At 34.0% G+C, this 16,301-nt stretch overlaps 2 protein-coding genes across 2 annotated transcripts; both read left to right on the top strand.

Moving 5' to 3' along the window:
* Nucleotides 1-4,255: 4,255 nt before the first annotated feature.
* LOC21399209 (beta-glucosidase BoGH3B) lies at nucleotides 4,256-9,614 on the top strand. The gene is made up of 9 exons (XM_010088412.2): nucleotides 4,256-4,272; nucleotides 4,380-4,854; nucleotides 5,604-5,694; nucleotides 5,796-5,941; nucleotides 6,517-6,760; nucleotides 6,881-6,985; nucleotides 7,189-7,371; nucleotides 7,514-7,718; nucleotides 9,118-9,614. Exons 2-9 carry the CDS (start codon nucleotides 4,409-4,411, stop codon nucleotides 9,612-9,614), a joined length of 1,917 nt encoding a protein of 638 aa, XP_010086714.2. The 5' UTR covers nucleotides 4,256-4,272; nucleotides 4,380-4,408.
* A 1,656-nt stretch (nucleotides 9,615-11,270) lies between these two features.
* LOC21399208 (ammonium transporter 3 member 1) lies at nucleotides 11,271-15,838 on the top strand. The gene is made up of 3 exons (XM_010088411.2): nucleotides 11,271-12,002; nucleotides 14,201-14,486; nucleotides 15,009-15,838. Exons 1-3 carry the CDS (start codon nucleotides 11,364-11,366, stop codon nucleotides 15,533-15,535), a joined length of 1,452 nt encoding a protein of 483 aa, XP_010086713.1. The 5' UTR covers nucleotides 11,271-11,363; the 3' UTR covers nucleotides 15,536-15,838.
* The last annotated feature ends 463 nt before the right edge of the window (nucleotides 15,839-16,301 follow it).

The raw sequence follows: 16,301 nt of genomic DNA, 5'->3' as shown, positions 1-16,301 counted from the left end.
GTTTCCCACAAAAGTCTCATTTTTTGATACAATACAAGTATTGCCCTCAATGACAATCTTAAGCCTGTTCTTACACATACGATTAGCAGATATAAGATTCTTTCTAATATCGGGAACATAAAGAAAATTGTTCAAAGTAAGCTTCTTCCAGGAAATAAAGTTAATCTCCACCACGCCCTTTCCGGCAACCATCGTTGCATCATTGTTCCCCATGAGAATCGATTGTCCTTCCTTTTCCATTTTGTATGATGAGAACAATTTCTTGTCATTATAAACATGGATTGTGGCACCGGAATCAAGTCACCATTCGAAGGATTTGGTTACAAACATGTTGGTTTTGATAATCATGCCAATTTGCATCTCCATGACCATAACACATATGTCTTTATATTTCTCTTCAACTGTAGTGGCTATGTTGGTGTTAACTTTTTCTATTTTCTTCTTGTACCTGCAATCACTTTGGCGGTGGCATTTCTTTCCACAAAAGAAGCAATTTCCAAAAAACTTCTTTTGGCAATTACTGGTCTTCTTGAACTTCTGGTCATTATTAACTAAAAGTTCTTAGAAAACTTACTTGTTTCGGCAACATTAACTTTAGAGGAATCAATAACCTTGCCCTTGGGATCATGAGACTTGGTCTTCTATTCAATCCTCAAGTATTTTTGTAATTCCTCCCAAATTTATGTCATCTCTCCTATGAAGGAATTTCTTTCTATAATCATTCCAACTTTGAGGTAGTTTAGCAATAATGGTCCCCACTTGCAAATGATTCAGAAATTTCCACTTTCAATTCACGAAGCTTAGTAACAATGACTTGCAATTCATGTATTTGATCAAGAACAGACTTGGTATGAACCATGGCAAATTCAAGATATTTCAAGATGAGGAATTTATCTGTACCTTCCTTCTCAGTTTTGTATTTGTATTTAAGAGCGTTATAAATCTCCACTGGAGACTCCATCGAGTTGTGGAGATCGTAAAGGCTATTGGAGAGAGTGCTGAAATGTGACCCTAGCACATGACTTCATCATCTTCACGCTTCTTCCTTGCAGCCTTCAACTCTTTGGAATCATCCTCCTTTGGTTTCGAAAGTGGCTCCAATTTAGGATCAAGCACGTATGCAATCTTGAACACGGTGGTGAAGTTGGTACCATTAAAATGATCAAGTTGGACATTCGGATTGAGGAAAGATGACATGTTCTTTTCAACCTCCATTGCAGCAACTTAAAACCTTAAAGATTGTTGAAAATTTTGAGTGTGGAGGATGAAAAGAATACATAAAATAAGAGGGGTTGAGGCGTACAAGAATACTTTCCTTTAAGGTTTATTTGCCCTCACTCTCAAAGTTTACTAATGAGTTTTAATGACAAATTACCCCCAAGATACAACAAACACTTGAGCACAATATCTAGCAATAATATTGTGTTCCAGAACAAGAAATTAGTCTGTATATTTTCTGGAGAATTAATAAAGACAGATGTGTCATTTTATGAATGAGCACATCCATTTCAATCATTACAACCATTCACATAAAAGTACATTTTTAATGTGAATGTATCTCTTCATGTATCAATGCATCTATTATAATATATATGTCTGTTGTTAGTAGGCATTCAAATTTGTGTGAAAACATATCTCCAATAGTTGTAAAGATTCGATACAATCCAAATCACATGTCACACACATGCACGGATTTCTAATGTGGGCGCTGCAGCGAAACCTTCATCCGCTATAGCGCTCGTGCCTGTGCTTCTCGGACCAGAGACTTCACATACTGTAGGCTGCAGCGCCCACATATGCGTTGCAGTGGTAGGGATAGGCCCTGCAACGCCAGTTTGTGGCGCTACAGTGCTCAGGCCTATGCAAGCTGCGCCAGTGAGGCGCAGCCCGTGGGCTACAGCGCCGGTACAACCATGGCAAGATGCCGTGGTGCTGCAAATCGATTCCAAACTTGTGTGACTTTGATTTTGAGACATATTACAATCTATCTAACAAATAATTTTGTTTTTTCAGCGTGGGGGATTCCTCAAAAAGACAACAACATTGTCCAACACAGGAAACATAAAAGTGTTTAACAAATGCCGATTGGCATTACACAATGATGGTACCAGACATCCGAGAGTAAAATTGCATTTAACTTTTTGACAATGGTTCAACTAAGCGCGTTTTTCTTGTATAATTCTTTTTTGAAAATGTAATTGTTTGTATATTAATGGAACAATAATAATTAATTTAAAGGTGGTTTTATTGCCACGCTCTTGTTTACTCTTCACACTCCCTTTCTAAATATACATCTTACATTATTACATTGTTAAAATTTCTTTTTATACACCCCTATTATTCCAATATTATTCTTAACTATTTTCCTAAGATTATTAATTCTTTACAACTTTATATTTTTACACCCTCCAGTTCATTTAAATTTGATACTTCAATATTATCATTTCTCTGTGCCTCTTTTTTTTTTTTTTTTTTTTTTTTTTTTTTTTTAATTTTTTTTTTTTTTTTTTCCTTTTTTTTTTTTTTTTTTTTTTTTTTTTTTTTTTTTCTATTCTCTAAAGACATTTATTATAGAAAATTCACTATTAATTATTAAATAGCAACGTCAACAAATGTAAATTTACTACCGTAAACATCCTTTATTTTCATAATAGTAAATTTTCTTTATGTCTGTGAAAATGTTCCATGTCTAGAGTTTTAATAAGAAAAGATAGTGAAATAATAATACTAAATTAAAGAATTAAAATAAAATAGTAGGTGTGAAAAGATAATTTTGAAACAATAAGATGTGCAAAAGTAAATTTAATAATGTGTAATTAGACGTGTAAAAAGTAAATTTAATAATGTGTAGTGTGTGTTTAGAATGAGAGTGTATTTTAATGCAAGTCAAGAAAGGGTTTATTAGATTGATCGAATATTTTGGTCTTCAATACCAATAATATGTTATAAAGAGCTAAGAAGGATATGAGATAAACTTAAAAGGAATAGTTGTGATGTACCGGAACTTAAAAAAAATAATAAGATAAAATAAAATAAAATAAATTAAATAAAGATCTATTGTGTAATACCGAAAATTAGAAAAAGGGTTAATTCTATAAATAGTCTCTGAAGTTTAACCTCAATTCTACTTTGGTCTCTAACATTTCATAATTAGTTTCTGTAATTTTATTTTGTTTCAGTTTCGGTATTTCTAACAACTAAGTGTTAAATATTTGACAAAATATGTGGAAATTAGAGATTAAAATTGGAAACATTTAAAATTTAGAGACTAAAATAATACAAAAACTAAAATTTAATTTCCACAAATAGTCCCTAAGATTTAATTGTTTTCAATTATGGTACCTAATTTACACAGATTTCATTAAATATTTAACACCGAGTCAACAGAAGGATTAAAATTGAAACAGAATAAAACCTCAGACACTAACTGTGGAACATTTTAAAAGTGAGAGACTAAAATGAGATTAAGGGTAAATTTCAGGGACCATTTGTGATATTAACCCTTAGACAAATAAGAATTATAAACACTAAAATTTCATTCATAAAAAAAAAGTTACCAAATTTCATTCATAAAAAATTTTACCTCTTAATCTAGATACAGATACGATGAGACTAACATATTTATGGGCTAAATTGCATCAAACGGCAAAGGAAACCTATAAATAAAATTAGAAAATGAATAGTTCCGAAAATGAAAAAAAAAACTAGCTTATATTTGACTCAAGAATTAAGCCAAAATAAAATTTAACCTTCTATGATCAAAGTATTGTAAAAATTAAACTTTCTTAATTGCAAAATTGCTAACTTTATTAATAATTAAGAAATTGCTAACATTATCAATTCCTAAGAATAGAATTTGACTTTCTTTTAACCATCGTATTTTTATCTAAGATTTTCAACTTTTCTCTCTCTCTCTCTCTCTGTTTTGAAAACAAAAGTTTAAACCTAGTTCATACAAAAAAAAAAAAAAAAAAAAAAAAAAAAAAAAACAAGAAGAAGAAAAGCTGTCCGAAACTCCAGCTCTTTTAAGTTTATTCTCAGCAAAAGAAGAAAACGGTCAAAAATCTTCTCTACCCGAAAATCAAAACTAAAATCTTATCCGGAATCAAAACTAAATCACCCTTATCCAGCAAGATATTTTGCCGTTGAGTGAGATTAGACCAATATATATATATATATATAGTATTTACCTGCATGTCAGATTCTTCTATTTAAACGATCCCATTCCACGCATCCTCTCATCAGAATAGAAAAACACACACTTAATCATAGGTATGGCTTATGATCAGTTCGATTCCTGGAATTACTTTTTCTTGTAGAGAAATCACTTTTTTTTTTCCTTTTCTTTTCTTTTAATCTCTTCTTTATCATGCATGCAGATCGGAGAGACGTCGAGTAAAATTACCATATGATGCAAAAGGCGATTTCAGTCCCTTTAGTGGGACTCTTTTTCATGATATTGTGCATGACAAGCGTAACAAAAGCAGCAGAATCAGAAGCGTACTTGAAATACAAGGATCCAAAGCTGCCCATAAATCGACGAATAAATGATCTTTTGGGACGAATGACTTTGGCCGAGAAGATTGGCCAAATGGCGCAGTTGGACCTTGAGAACCTCACGGCAACCACAATGAGGGACTACTCGATCGGCAGTATCTTAAGCGGCGGAGGGCACGTCCCGCGGCTGAGGGCGACGGCCGGTGACTGGATCAACAAGGTCAACGAGCTTCAACGTGCTTCACTTTCAAGTCGGCTTGGGATACCCATGATTTATGGTGTTGATGCCGTTCATGGCCACAACAATGTTTATAAGGCCACCATTTTCCCACATAATGTTGGACTTGGAGCTACAAGGTATATAGTAGTAACTTTAGTTTAAAATTTTTAAATTTAGTAATGCCTAAAAAATAGATATTATTTTTTCTACTCTCAAGAATACATTTTAACTCAATTCTACCAATTTTTAGGCTGATGGTTTTTTCCCTTAATTGTTTTTTTTTTTTAAATCTATGATACGAAAAGAATATTAGAGTTATTATAAATGCAGAGAAAAAATTAATTTCAAGGGGGGCCTTAAACAATTTCCTAAATTGCCTAGGGCTTCAGCTGCTAACCGCAGTCTCCTGTTTCTAATTTTGTTGTTAATATGTTTAGAATTTCATCTGGTATCTTTAGGAAAATCCCAAACATATATGACGATAGTATTCTTAGATATTATAGTATGTGTATTTGGGACTCAAATTAGTTGTCTAATTTTTAATATCAAATCAAGAAAAAATTAGTAAAAAAGATAGTTCAATTTTTTTAATGATGTGACACAATTTAATTGATTAGATACTATTTTAAACAACAAAATTAAACGTGTAATTTGAATCGGTATATTTGCGTACATGACGTCGCAATATTACTATTGAAAAACAAAAGTCTCGTGATGACTATACTATTAGAATATTCATTTGGTATCCTTTTGGAAAATTGTATATTTGTGACAGTACATGGTTTTATGTTCTATACACAAATATTGTCATTTGGCATTATTATTTAGAGAAAAAGATATGACTACGCACTCCCTTTATTAATTTTAAAATTTTCCAATTTTGTAGGGATAAGGAACTTGTGAAAAGAATTGGTGCCGCAACAGCCCTGGAAGTTAGAGCTACTGGCATTAATTACGCATTTGCACCATGCATTGCGGTATTATATATTTATTCCAATATTGCCCTTCTTTTTTAATTTCTTTTGTTTTTTGGGAAATTTAGTTATAATTACATTACTGACCATTGTGTATATTTTAGGTGTGCCGAGACCCCAGATGGGGTAGATGCTATGAAAGTTATAGTGAGGATCCCAATGTTGTGATAGAAATGACTGATATCATTCTCGGATTGCAAGGTGAGCCACCCGCCAATGCAAGAAAAGGTGTTCCTTATCTTGGTGGGAGGTAAGTGTATTTTTGAAGACGTTCAAGCGATTTTGGCATGTCAATCGTCCGATTATGTCGTTACGTAAAAGACGTTATCTATTAGCTACCGTAATTTACTTAAGATAAACTTAATTCAACTTATTTAGATTGTGGCAAAGTAGACGAGTGACGACGTGGAGTAGAATAGCAGGATACCAATTCTGATACCAACTGTGATTCTATCTATTTAATGACATAATCTCACTTTTAATCGTTTAATGGTTCTTCACTTTTTTTTTTTTTTTTTCCTTTTGATACAACACCGAATCAAACTTGCACTCTCTTTCCATCCCACCAAAACTCCCAGTGCCACTAGACCAACCGGTCTTAGGCAGTGGGAGGTAAGTTTACTTCTTAGAGTCTTGCACTTTCTGTCCATGCCATACAGCTAGAACTTGAAAAAGATTAAAAAAGAAAAAGTAGAGTTCTAAGAAATTAGTTTTTCAAATGTATTACAGTTTGAAAAGATTGGATTGGAATGACAAAGAGCTTTGAACTTCCTGATCTCTATTACTAAATTTGTTATTTTTATATATGTCGAAATTATAATGAAGGGATAAGGTAGCAGCTTGTGCTAAACACTTTGTGGGAGATGGAGGAACCACCAAGGGCATCAATGAGAACAACACAGTGATTGATTGGCATGGATTGCTAAGCATTCACATGCCTGCCTATTACCACGCCATTATTAAAGGTGTAAACACTGTCATGGTTTCCTATTCCAGTTTGAATGGCAAAAAGATGCATGCTAATCGCGATCTCGTCACCGGTTTCCTCAAGAACACTCTTAAGTTTAGGGTATGTATGCAAAGAAAAGAATGGTGGAAGTACATGATTAATTATGTAAAAGTTTCAGAAATAATACTTGAAAAAAACATTGTAACATATAATAATTTCTTTTGTACATGAAAATTGCAGGGCTTTGTAATCTCTGACTGGCAGGGAGTTGACAAGATTACCGACCTACCCCATTCAAATTACTCTGATTCACTTCTTGCTGCTATTCAAGCTGGAATTGACATGGTTTGTCGGTGCACATAAACATCTCCACCATTTTATTTCATTTTTTGTCATTTTTTAGCAACAGATTTAAGCTTTACACTTTATAAAATTCGGTCACAAGACACAAAAAAAGATGTACTAATTAAATTATTGATTCCTCAGAATCAACTGCTGAATATGAAAAGTATGCACTGCTTGCTTGCTTGTTTGTGTTGTATTTTCAGGTTATGATTCCTCACAACCATACAGAGTTCATCGATATTTTGACTGACCATGTCAACAACAACCGCATCCCAGTGAGTCGTATTGACGATGCAGTTCAGAGAATTTTAAGAGTAAAATTTGTGATGGGTTTGTTTGAAGAGCCCTTGGCCGACCAGACCTTTGTGAACCAGCTTGGAAGCCAAGTAAGTTGAACTTATATATATATATATATATATAATTATATATACATGTATATATGCCTTGTTAATATGGTCATAATACAACAACTTCGTGTACATATAGCTGATGAAAAGTTGTGTTAATTTATAATGGATAATATAATAGGAACATAGAGATTTGGCAAGGGAAGCCGTGAGAAAGTCACTTGTTTTATTGAAGAACGGAGAAACTTCAGATAGGCCTATCATACCACTTCCAAAGAAGGCTTCTAGAATACTCGTTGCAGGAACCCATGCCAACAATCTAGGATACCAGTGTGGTGGTTGGAGTCTCACTTGGCAGGGATTTTCCGGCGACAATCAGACGATTGGTACGTCCGTCCTTATACATCGATATCCATCGTTTTACTTGCTAGAAAAATGCTATGGCTGTCTTTGAAGTTGTTTTTATTTTTGTTTTTTACGTTTTTCGACAAAGAAAAAATGAAAACGGGAGAGAAACGGCATTTGGCACAATTAAAGACAAAAAAACAGAAATGAAAACGATTTTTTGGTTTAGTGTAAAATGAGAGAGAAATGAAAAATGACTTTTAGTCAGTTTTTCATTTTTTATTTATGTTTTCTCCTCTCTCGAGTAGAGAAAGAGGGAGAGAGACATTAATAGATTTTTTTATACTGAAAATAATCTCTTAATAAAACTACTAAATGCATTTTCAAAAATGATTTTTGTCTGATATTTAAAACTTTTTCATTTTTATTTTCATACAAAAAATAAAATCATTTTAAAACAAGTTCGCACCCTATATATACATCCTATCTGGCTTGTATATGTATGGTAATATACATCACAGGACGTGTTGACATACGTGACATTAATGAACCTGACCCAAGTTTAAAGCTTTGAGCAATATTATAACCTAGCTATCACTAGCATTCATTATCACCATTTTTGTCTCTCTTTCTCTGTCTCTGGCATTTTTCTTGATCTTTAACTATCATTTGCACTTCGCAGAGATGCTATTGTCAGTCAATTCTACTTATGTTTTCATTTTTTTTCTTTTGAAACAATAAAAAGAACGAAAATAGTTTAATATGAAAAGCTTAAGAAAGTATATAGACCAATTTTTAGTTATAGAAATTAATAGGCCATAACTTGTCAAGTTATGGTTCATAACCAAATAAGTTATGGATAAATTTGTCAAGTTATGGTTCATAGTCAGACAAGTTATGGACTAAAATCGTCAATAACTTGTCAAGTTATGGTTTATAACCAGACAAGTTATGGAAAAAAACAGTAATTTGGCCTATTTATTAACTTATGTAAACTATTGGCCTATTAATTTTAATTCATCTCAAGTCTTGGTCTATTTTCTTCTTTCTCCCTAAAAAGAAACCTCTTGTGGCCCTTATAAGCAGCATAGAGTATATATAGGTACCCGTTATTTCACCGATTTGAGTTTAGAATTTGAGTTTTACTATAGTAAAAAACTTTCAGAAACAGTCACATCTAATTTTTTTGCTACAGTAAAAAGCTCTCACATAAAATCACATTTCAACTCGAATTATAAACCCGAATCAACGAACTAAACGGCTTTTAGTGTCATACATTATGTAACACCTCTAGAAGGAATTGTGAGCTAATTCCATCAATATTTTATTCCCAAATATGCTATCTAGATGTAAATATTCTATGATTGATCAAAACAATCAATGCATGTATAATTACTTGTACCAAATAAATAACTTTATTTTACATATGCCAATTAACAGGATCCACCATACTAAGCGGCATAGAAGAAGCAGTAGACCCAAGCACAGAAATATTATACAGCGAAAACCCCGATCCCGCATTCGTCAAGTCAAGCAACTTCTCTTACGCCATTGTCGTCGTCGGAGAGCCACCATACGCGGAGACAAACGGCGACAGCTTGAACTTGACGATTGCGGAACCCGGCCCGAGCGTGATCGCCGACGTCTGTGGCCAAGTGAAATGCGTCGTCGTCTTGGTCTCCGGCCGTCCTCTTGTCATTGAGCCTTATCTTCCGTCGGTCGACGCCTTCGTCGCCGCGTGGTTGCCGGGCTCCGAAGCCGGTCACGGAGTGGCCGACGTCCTCTTTGGGGACTATGGATTCACCGGAAAGCTCTCCATGACTTGGTTCAGGACTGTTGATCAGCTCCCTATGAATGTTGGTGACGCGCATTATGATCCGCTTTTCCCATTTGGCTTTGGACTCTCAACTGTTCCGATTAATGCGGGTCTAGATTAGTATGCGAAGATATTTTAATTCTGATTCTAGGTATATAATATAAGTTCGTAAAAAGTTTGAAGTTTTTGATATGTTTTTCTTTCGTAATATGTTTATTGCAATTTCTAACCGCAGATGGACGGTGATATATATACCAGTATATTTGATCTTTTTGTATTGCCTCGTCTTTTTTTTTTTTTTTTTCCTTTCTAATGAATGGATGGTGGGTTTTAACGATGATTTTATCACTAAAAAATATGTGAAAGAATTATTGCTTTGACTAATTATTTTGATAAAACAGCAAATTAAACGTAATTTAACTCAAACCTTAAAAACTCATTCCCTTACCCCCGCCACCATGCCCCACTACCTTTGTTAGCCTCGGATATAAAATATAAATTAGGGAAACGATTTTATTTTATGATCACTAATGTATTTATGCAGATCTAAACTCATAGTAAAGAGGCTTGATAAAGTTAAAAATAATTATCAGAAATAAAATATAATCTTAATCATTAAATATTAAAGATGAAATAGACGTTGATGGATAACTATATAATTCACAAATAAAACATCCTAATCTAGCTAGTTCTTCATCAAGCAACTGTTTGTCTTTCTATTTCATACTTTTCTTGCTAAAAAAAAAAAGGTAAAAAGCAAGAAGGAATTCCAGATAGCATCTGAAAGGAACAAGTAATGATCAATATAAAATAATTTTTTTTATAGAAAAAATAGACGATGATTGTTTGTGAAAATATTCTAACTTTTAAGGTTTAAGTTGAATAATTTAGTATCACAGTGAGAAAAATAAGAGTTTGATTTTGAAGATAAAAATGGTTTTATAGCATATAAATTGTGCATCCATAATATATATATATATATATATATATGTACCCACGCCATAATGTTAAAGGAAATGAATATTCATCATTAATGTAGAAAGATTCACAGTCCACAGATTCCTATATCCCTCCCACTTGTCTTATATATATACATATATATATATATATATATATATATGTCAAACCCAATTGTCCATTGCATACGACAAAAGTTTAATATATATATATATATATATTTATATATAGTTGTTCTCTCCCAATCTCATCACACAACCTTCTCCGTTTCAAAGCAATAGAAAAAAGGAACTTGATAGTTTAACTAGTCGCAATTGAGAGACCAATATTAATAAATAATCTTGGGCTTTTCCTCTAGAAACACTTGGGATGCATGCATTTTGCATTACACTTGGCTAAGCGGCCTAGCACTATTATTTTCTGAATTTCGGTGGAAAGGGATGTTTATATTTGTGACTTTAAAATAGAAATTGAACCGCTTAACTAAAAATTAAAATATGTGATTATCAGTTCAGTTTATAATAAAGTCGGAATGCATGGTATAGACAATTAAATTATATTATGAATTATAATATATTATATTATGAATCACCTAATTATATTATGAATTATATTTATATGTATGAGAAATACATATTATCATATGATTTAAACATGTGAGGCCCACACAAGTTGGCAACAAGGCAGCAACTTAATTGTAAGCAGTAAGTCTTCTTTCACCAACCAATGAAAAAAAAAAAAAAAAATTTATAAAAAAAAACTTTTTCTCCCCCCCAAAAAAAAAAAAAAAAAAAAAAAAAAAAAAAAACCTATACACACTGAATTTCTCCCCCAAGTCCTCCTCCCTTAAATATAAACCTTACTTCCCGTCTCCAGTTGACTTACTAGTTTGGCAACAGTAAACCTTGTAGTCATGGCCACCGCACCTTCTTCCCCGAGCTTGTCGGTCCCTGACTGGCTAAACAAGGGCGACAACGCGTGGCAGATGATCTCGGCCACGCTGGTAGGCCTGCAAAGCGTCCCGGGGCTGGTCATCCTGTATGGCAGCATCGTGAAGAAGAAGTGGGCGGTCAACTCGGCCTTCATGGCGCTCTACGCCTTCGCGGCCGTGGTAATCTGCTGGGTTACCTGGGCCTACAAGATGTCCTTTGGCGAAAAGCTCCTCCCCTTCTGGGGCAAAGCCGGGCCAGCCCTCGGCCAGAATTTCCTAATCTCCCAGTCCAAGCTCCCTGCAACGACGCACTACCACTCCGATGGAGTGACGGTGGAGACGCCGATGGTAACGCCTTATTATCCGGCAGCGACAATGGTGTGGTTCCAGTGCGTGTTCGCGGCGATCACGGTTATTCTGCTGGCGGGATCGGTGCTTGGGAGGATGAACTTCAAAGCGTGGATGATGTTCGTGCCGCTTTGGCTGACGTTCAGCTACACCGTCGGAGCATTCAGCTTGTGGGGCGGCGGATTCTTGTTCCACTGGGGAGTCATGGACTATTCCGGCGGTTACGTTATTCATCTCTCCTCCGGGATCGCGGGCTTTACCGCCGCTTTCTGGGTTAGTAATAGTACCTACTTTATATATTTTATAAGTTTCTTTCTTTGTATGTTGATCATTTTTCTATATTGGAAAACGACAAACAAAACAAGAAGTTGAGAAAATACGTTCACATGGAGGATATGGTAAGATCCGCAAAGAAATTAAGGTAGAAAAATTGACTCAGTGATTCATAAAAATACGTACTTTTGAAAGTATAACATGAAGTTTAATTGGGTAGGTAAGTAATCAAGGTGAATATGTAATAACGGAGACGACTACTTTCAGCAGAAAACAGAGAAAGGATGATATAGATGACTTCGTTGACTTGTACAGTACATTTTCCTTCTATTTCCAGTTCTTAGTGTTATGATTTTTCTTTAGAGAGTTTCTTGGGCCAATTCCTGATAGTTGGCTCTAATTAAAATTAAATCAGATTAAAAAAATATATAAAACGGACTGTTTTTAATATAGATCTGACAACTAAAAATATAAATCTTTTATGTTCATTTTTTTAGGACCTACTAGATACACTCTCTTTTATTTTATTTTATTTTATTTTTTCAAACTTTCTTTAGGATGATCGAGTGGTGGAAAATTTTCATGTAGCTAGCGCTTTATCTATGATAATTAAAAATATATATAAAACGGACCGTTTTTAATACAGATCTGACCATTAAAGATATGAATCTTTTATGTTGACCTACTAGATCTCTTTTATTTATTTTTTTTTTTTCAAACTTTCTTTAGGATGATCGAGTGGTGGAAAATTTTCATGTAGCTAGCGCTTTATCCGTGATGCATTAAGGTAGTGGGTGTTAATTTTGCACTACTAAAGTCTAAAGAAAGTGCGTCCTCTAATTTTTCTTTAAAGTCGCTATGAAATATATAAGAAAACTTATTTTCTTATGTAATCATGAGCTAGAAAAAAAGGAAGAAAGAGAGAAATAGGCCAAGACTTGAGATGAATTAAAATTAATAGGCCAATAGTTTACATGAGTTAATAAATAGGTTAAATTACTATTTTTGTCCATAACTTGTCTGGTTATGAACTATAACTTGACAAGTTATTGTCCATTTTTGTCCATAACTTATCCGGCTATGAACCATAACTTAATAAGTTTGTTCATAATTTATCTAGTTATGAACCATAACTTGACAAGTTATGACCTATTAATTTCTATAACTAAAAGTTAACCTATATACTTTTTTAAACTTTTCATATTGGCATATTTTTTACTATTTCCGTGGAAAAAATTACGTGAATGCATGACTGTTCCCAACGGACATCAAGATAATTATAACATATTATCAAAGTACACAAGTGGTTCGAAGAAAAGTCAAAAAATAAACATGTTAAACAAATTAACATTTACAGTCTGTTTTATCCTCTCTGCACATTTACATATGAACATTAATTAAGCAAATAAAAAATTAGTTAATTCTGTCATGATTCATGAATAATTGCCTTTGACTTTAGCCGCATGTAAATATTATATACATATGAATATACCTATATATATATAATAGTTAACAATTGGATGGATTTATATACACGTAACTTTTTAAGAATGATATCTAGGTAATATAAAAATGAGTTGTGGTAAATTTTTATCGATTTCTGTTAAATTATCATTTTTTTAATGTTCAATAAAAATATTAAGTGTCCAATTTCCAACATTTACTGTCTTATATCAAATTAAATCTAAATGAATTTACAAAACCAAAAAGTCTTTTCTTAAGCAATCAAAACAAAAAAGTCTTTGTCACATTGCGTAAATATGATTACATGCATGATATATTTGACTTAAAACCGTGGAAGAGGGCTTTTGGGAAGTTGTATAATTCAACATAAATTGTGTATATTTATATGTAAAGATGTACAATTAAGTATAAGTCTTGTATATTTACACGTTGTACAGTTCAGCATATGTCTTGTACAATTTAGTATATGAAAGTTGTACAATTATAAATATGTATAAGTTGTATGACAAGTTGTATAATTCATCACATGTCTTGTATATTTACATATGATAGTTATACAATTCAACATAAATCTTATATAATGTCTTCCGCCGAATCAAATAGTACATGCCGGATGGAAAACATTTCCTAATAATATATATGTGTGTGTGTGTATATATATATATATATATATATAAACAACTCTTCAAAGAACAAATATGATGCTTGTATAATAAAATGATGAAAATGGGCAGGTGGGGCCCAGAGCGAAGAAAGACAGAGAGAGATTCCCGCCAAACAACGTATTGTTGATGTTGGCGGGGGCAGGGCTACTGTGGATGGGATGGGCAGGATTCAACGGTGGAGATCCCTACGCGGCCAACACGGACTCATCTATGGCCGTTCTTAACACCAACATCTGCGCTGCCACCAGCCTCCTCGTATGGACTTGGCTTGATGTCATCTTCTTTAACAAGCCCTCAGTCATTGGAGCTGTCCAAGGAATGATCACTGGCCTTGTTTGCATCACTCCTGGCGCAGGTATGTATGCATGTACGTATATATATATATATATATGAATATCATCCAAAAATAATAATAATAATAATAATAATAATAATAATAATAATAATAATAATAATAATAATAATAACAAAAGGAAACGGAACGGAGCACCAATATTGATAAAGGATCATTTTCTTTTGACCTGAAAATAAGGATCATAAACTTTTAGGTGTGTACTGGTGTCCATTCATAAATAAAGTTGGAATTTCGAGAAATAAAGTTGGAATTTTTAAAATTAAAAAAAAAACTGAGAATGAAAATGAACCCTAAACTTTAAGGTCCGTTCACTTCGCTAATTCGAGTTTAGAATTTGAGTTTTTTTACAGTAAAAAGCTCTTACAAACAATCACATCTAACTTTTTTGCTACAGTAAAAAACTCTCACATAAAGTCACATCTCAACTCAAATTCTAAACTCGAATCAGCGAAATAAACGGGACCTAAGTGTGTACTTGTGTTTATTCATAAATAACCTAGCTATTTGTTACTAAATATATAGGTCTAGTACAAGGATGGGGAGCCATAGTAATGGGAGTAATGTCCGGAAGCGTGCCATGGTTCACCATGATGATCATAGACAAGAGGTGGAAGCTCTTCCCCAAAATCGACGACACCCTCGGCGTCTTCCACACGCACGCCGTGGCCGGCCTTCTCGGGGGCCTCCTCACCGGGCTCTTCGCCGAGCCCCGGCTGTGCTCCCTCTTCCTGCCCGTCACCAACTCCCGCGGAGCCGTCTATGGCGGCTCTGGGGGTGTGCAAATCTTGAAACAGCTCGTGGGCGGGCTCTTCATTATTGGCTGGAACTTCGTCGCAACGTCAGTTATTTGCATTGCGATAAAGACGGTGATGCCGTTGAGGATGCCGGAGGATCAGCTGCTGATCGGCGACGACGCTGTGCATGGCGAGGAGGCCTACGCCTTGTGGGGTGATGGTGAGAAGTATGATTTTTTGAAACATGAGATTTTCTCGGATGACAATTCACAACCTCGTCAGTACCCTTCAAGTGGTGCTACTCAAGTGGTCTAATTGGAGACAGATATATTTGATTAACTAGTTCATTTCAGGCATTAGGATTTGGGGTTTGGTTTTAAAAAAAAAAAAAAAAGAAAGAAAAAAAAATTCTACCTTTGTAATATGTTGGTTTGCGTGATAGTAATTGTTAAGAGGTACTTGAATGTGAATTATGCATTGATGGGAAAGTCTTCTGGAAACGAGAGTTTTTAATTTACTAAGGAAACTACTGATAATAATTCTGTTCTTTTACATTTGTTTTCTTTTCTTGTCTTTTGATCTTCTGGCCTTGACAAAAAAATCCGATTGGAATCATCGTACATCCGATTGGTTCTGCTTGTTCTTGTGTTTTCTTGTTATATTGGATTGGCTTTCTATTTATAACAGTCTTGAAATCATCGTCGGCAATCATCAGGCAAATGTATGGTATGAAATTCCTCACTGCACATAAATATCAAAAGAAATCATCAACTTTGGCTTATCCATCAACCAATAATAACAAGTTCCTTTGCGATAAATGCGGCTGTAAAGGCTGCAGCAAATATGTTTTGGAATGCTGATTTCTATCCAAGATTGATTAGTACCAAAATCATATCTCTCAGCCATCGAACCATTACAATCACATGTGATTCTAACAAACTTGTACTTGTTGGCTCTAGAATCACCAAGAATCAACAGATTAATATGCGGAAGCGTACCTGAATCCATAACAATCAATTACTCTCTAGAGTCGTGCTGTATGTCTTTCAAATCAACACATTCTTTTAGAGAATCCTTTAAT

This window comes from Morus notabilis, unplaced genomic scaffold (genome assembly GCF_000414095.1).
Source record: "Morus notabilis unplaced genomic scaffold, ASM41409v2 Scaffold985, whole genome shotgun sequence".
NCBI lineage: Eukaryota > Viridiplantae > Streptophyta > Magnoliopsida > Rosales > Moraceae > Morus > Morus notabilis.
This window is presented reverse-complemented; position numbering and strand designations above follow the sequence as displayed.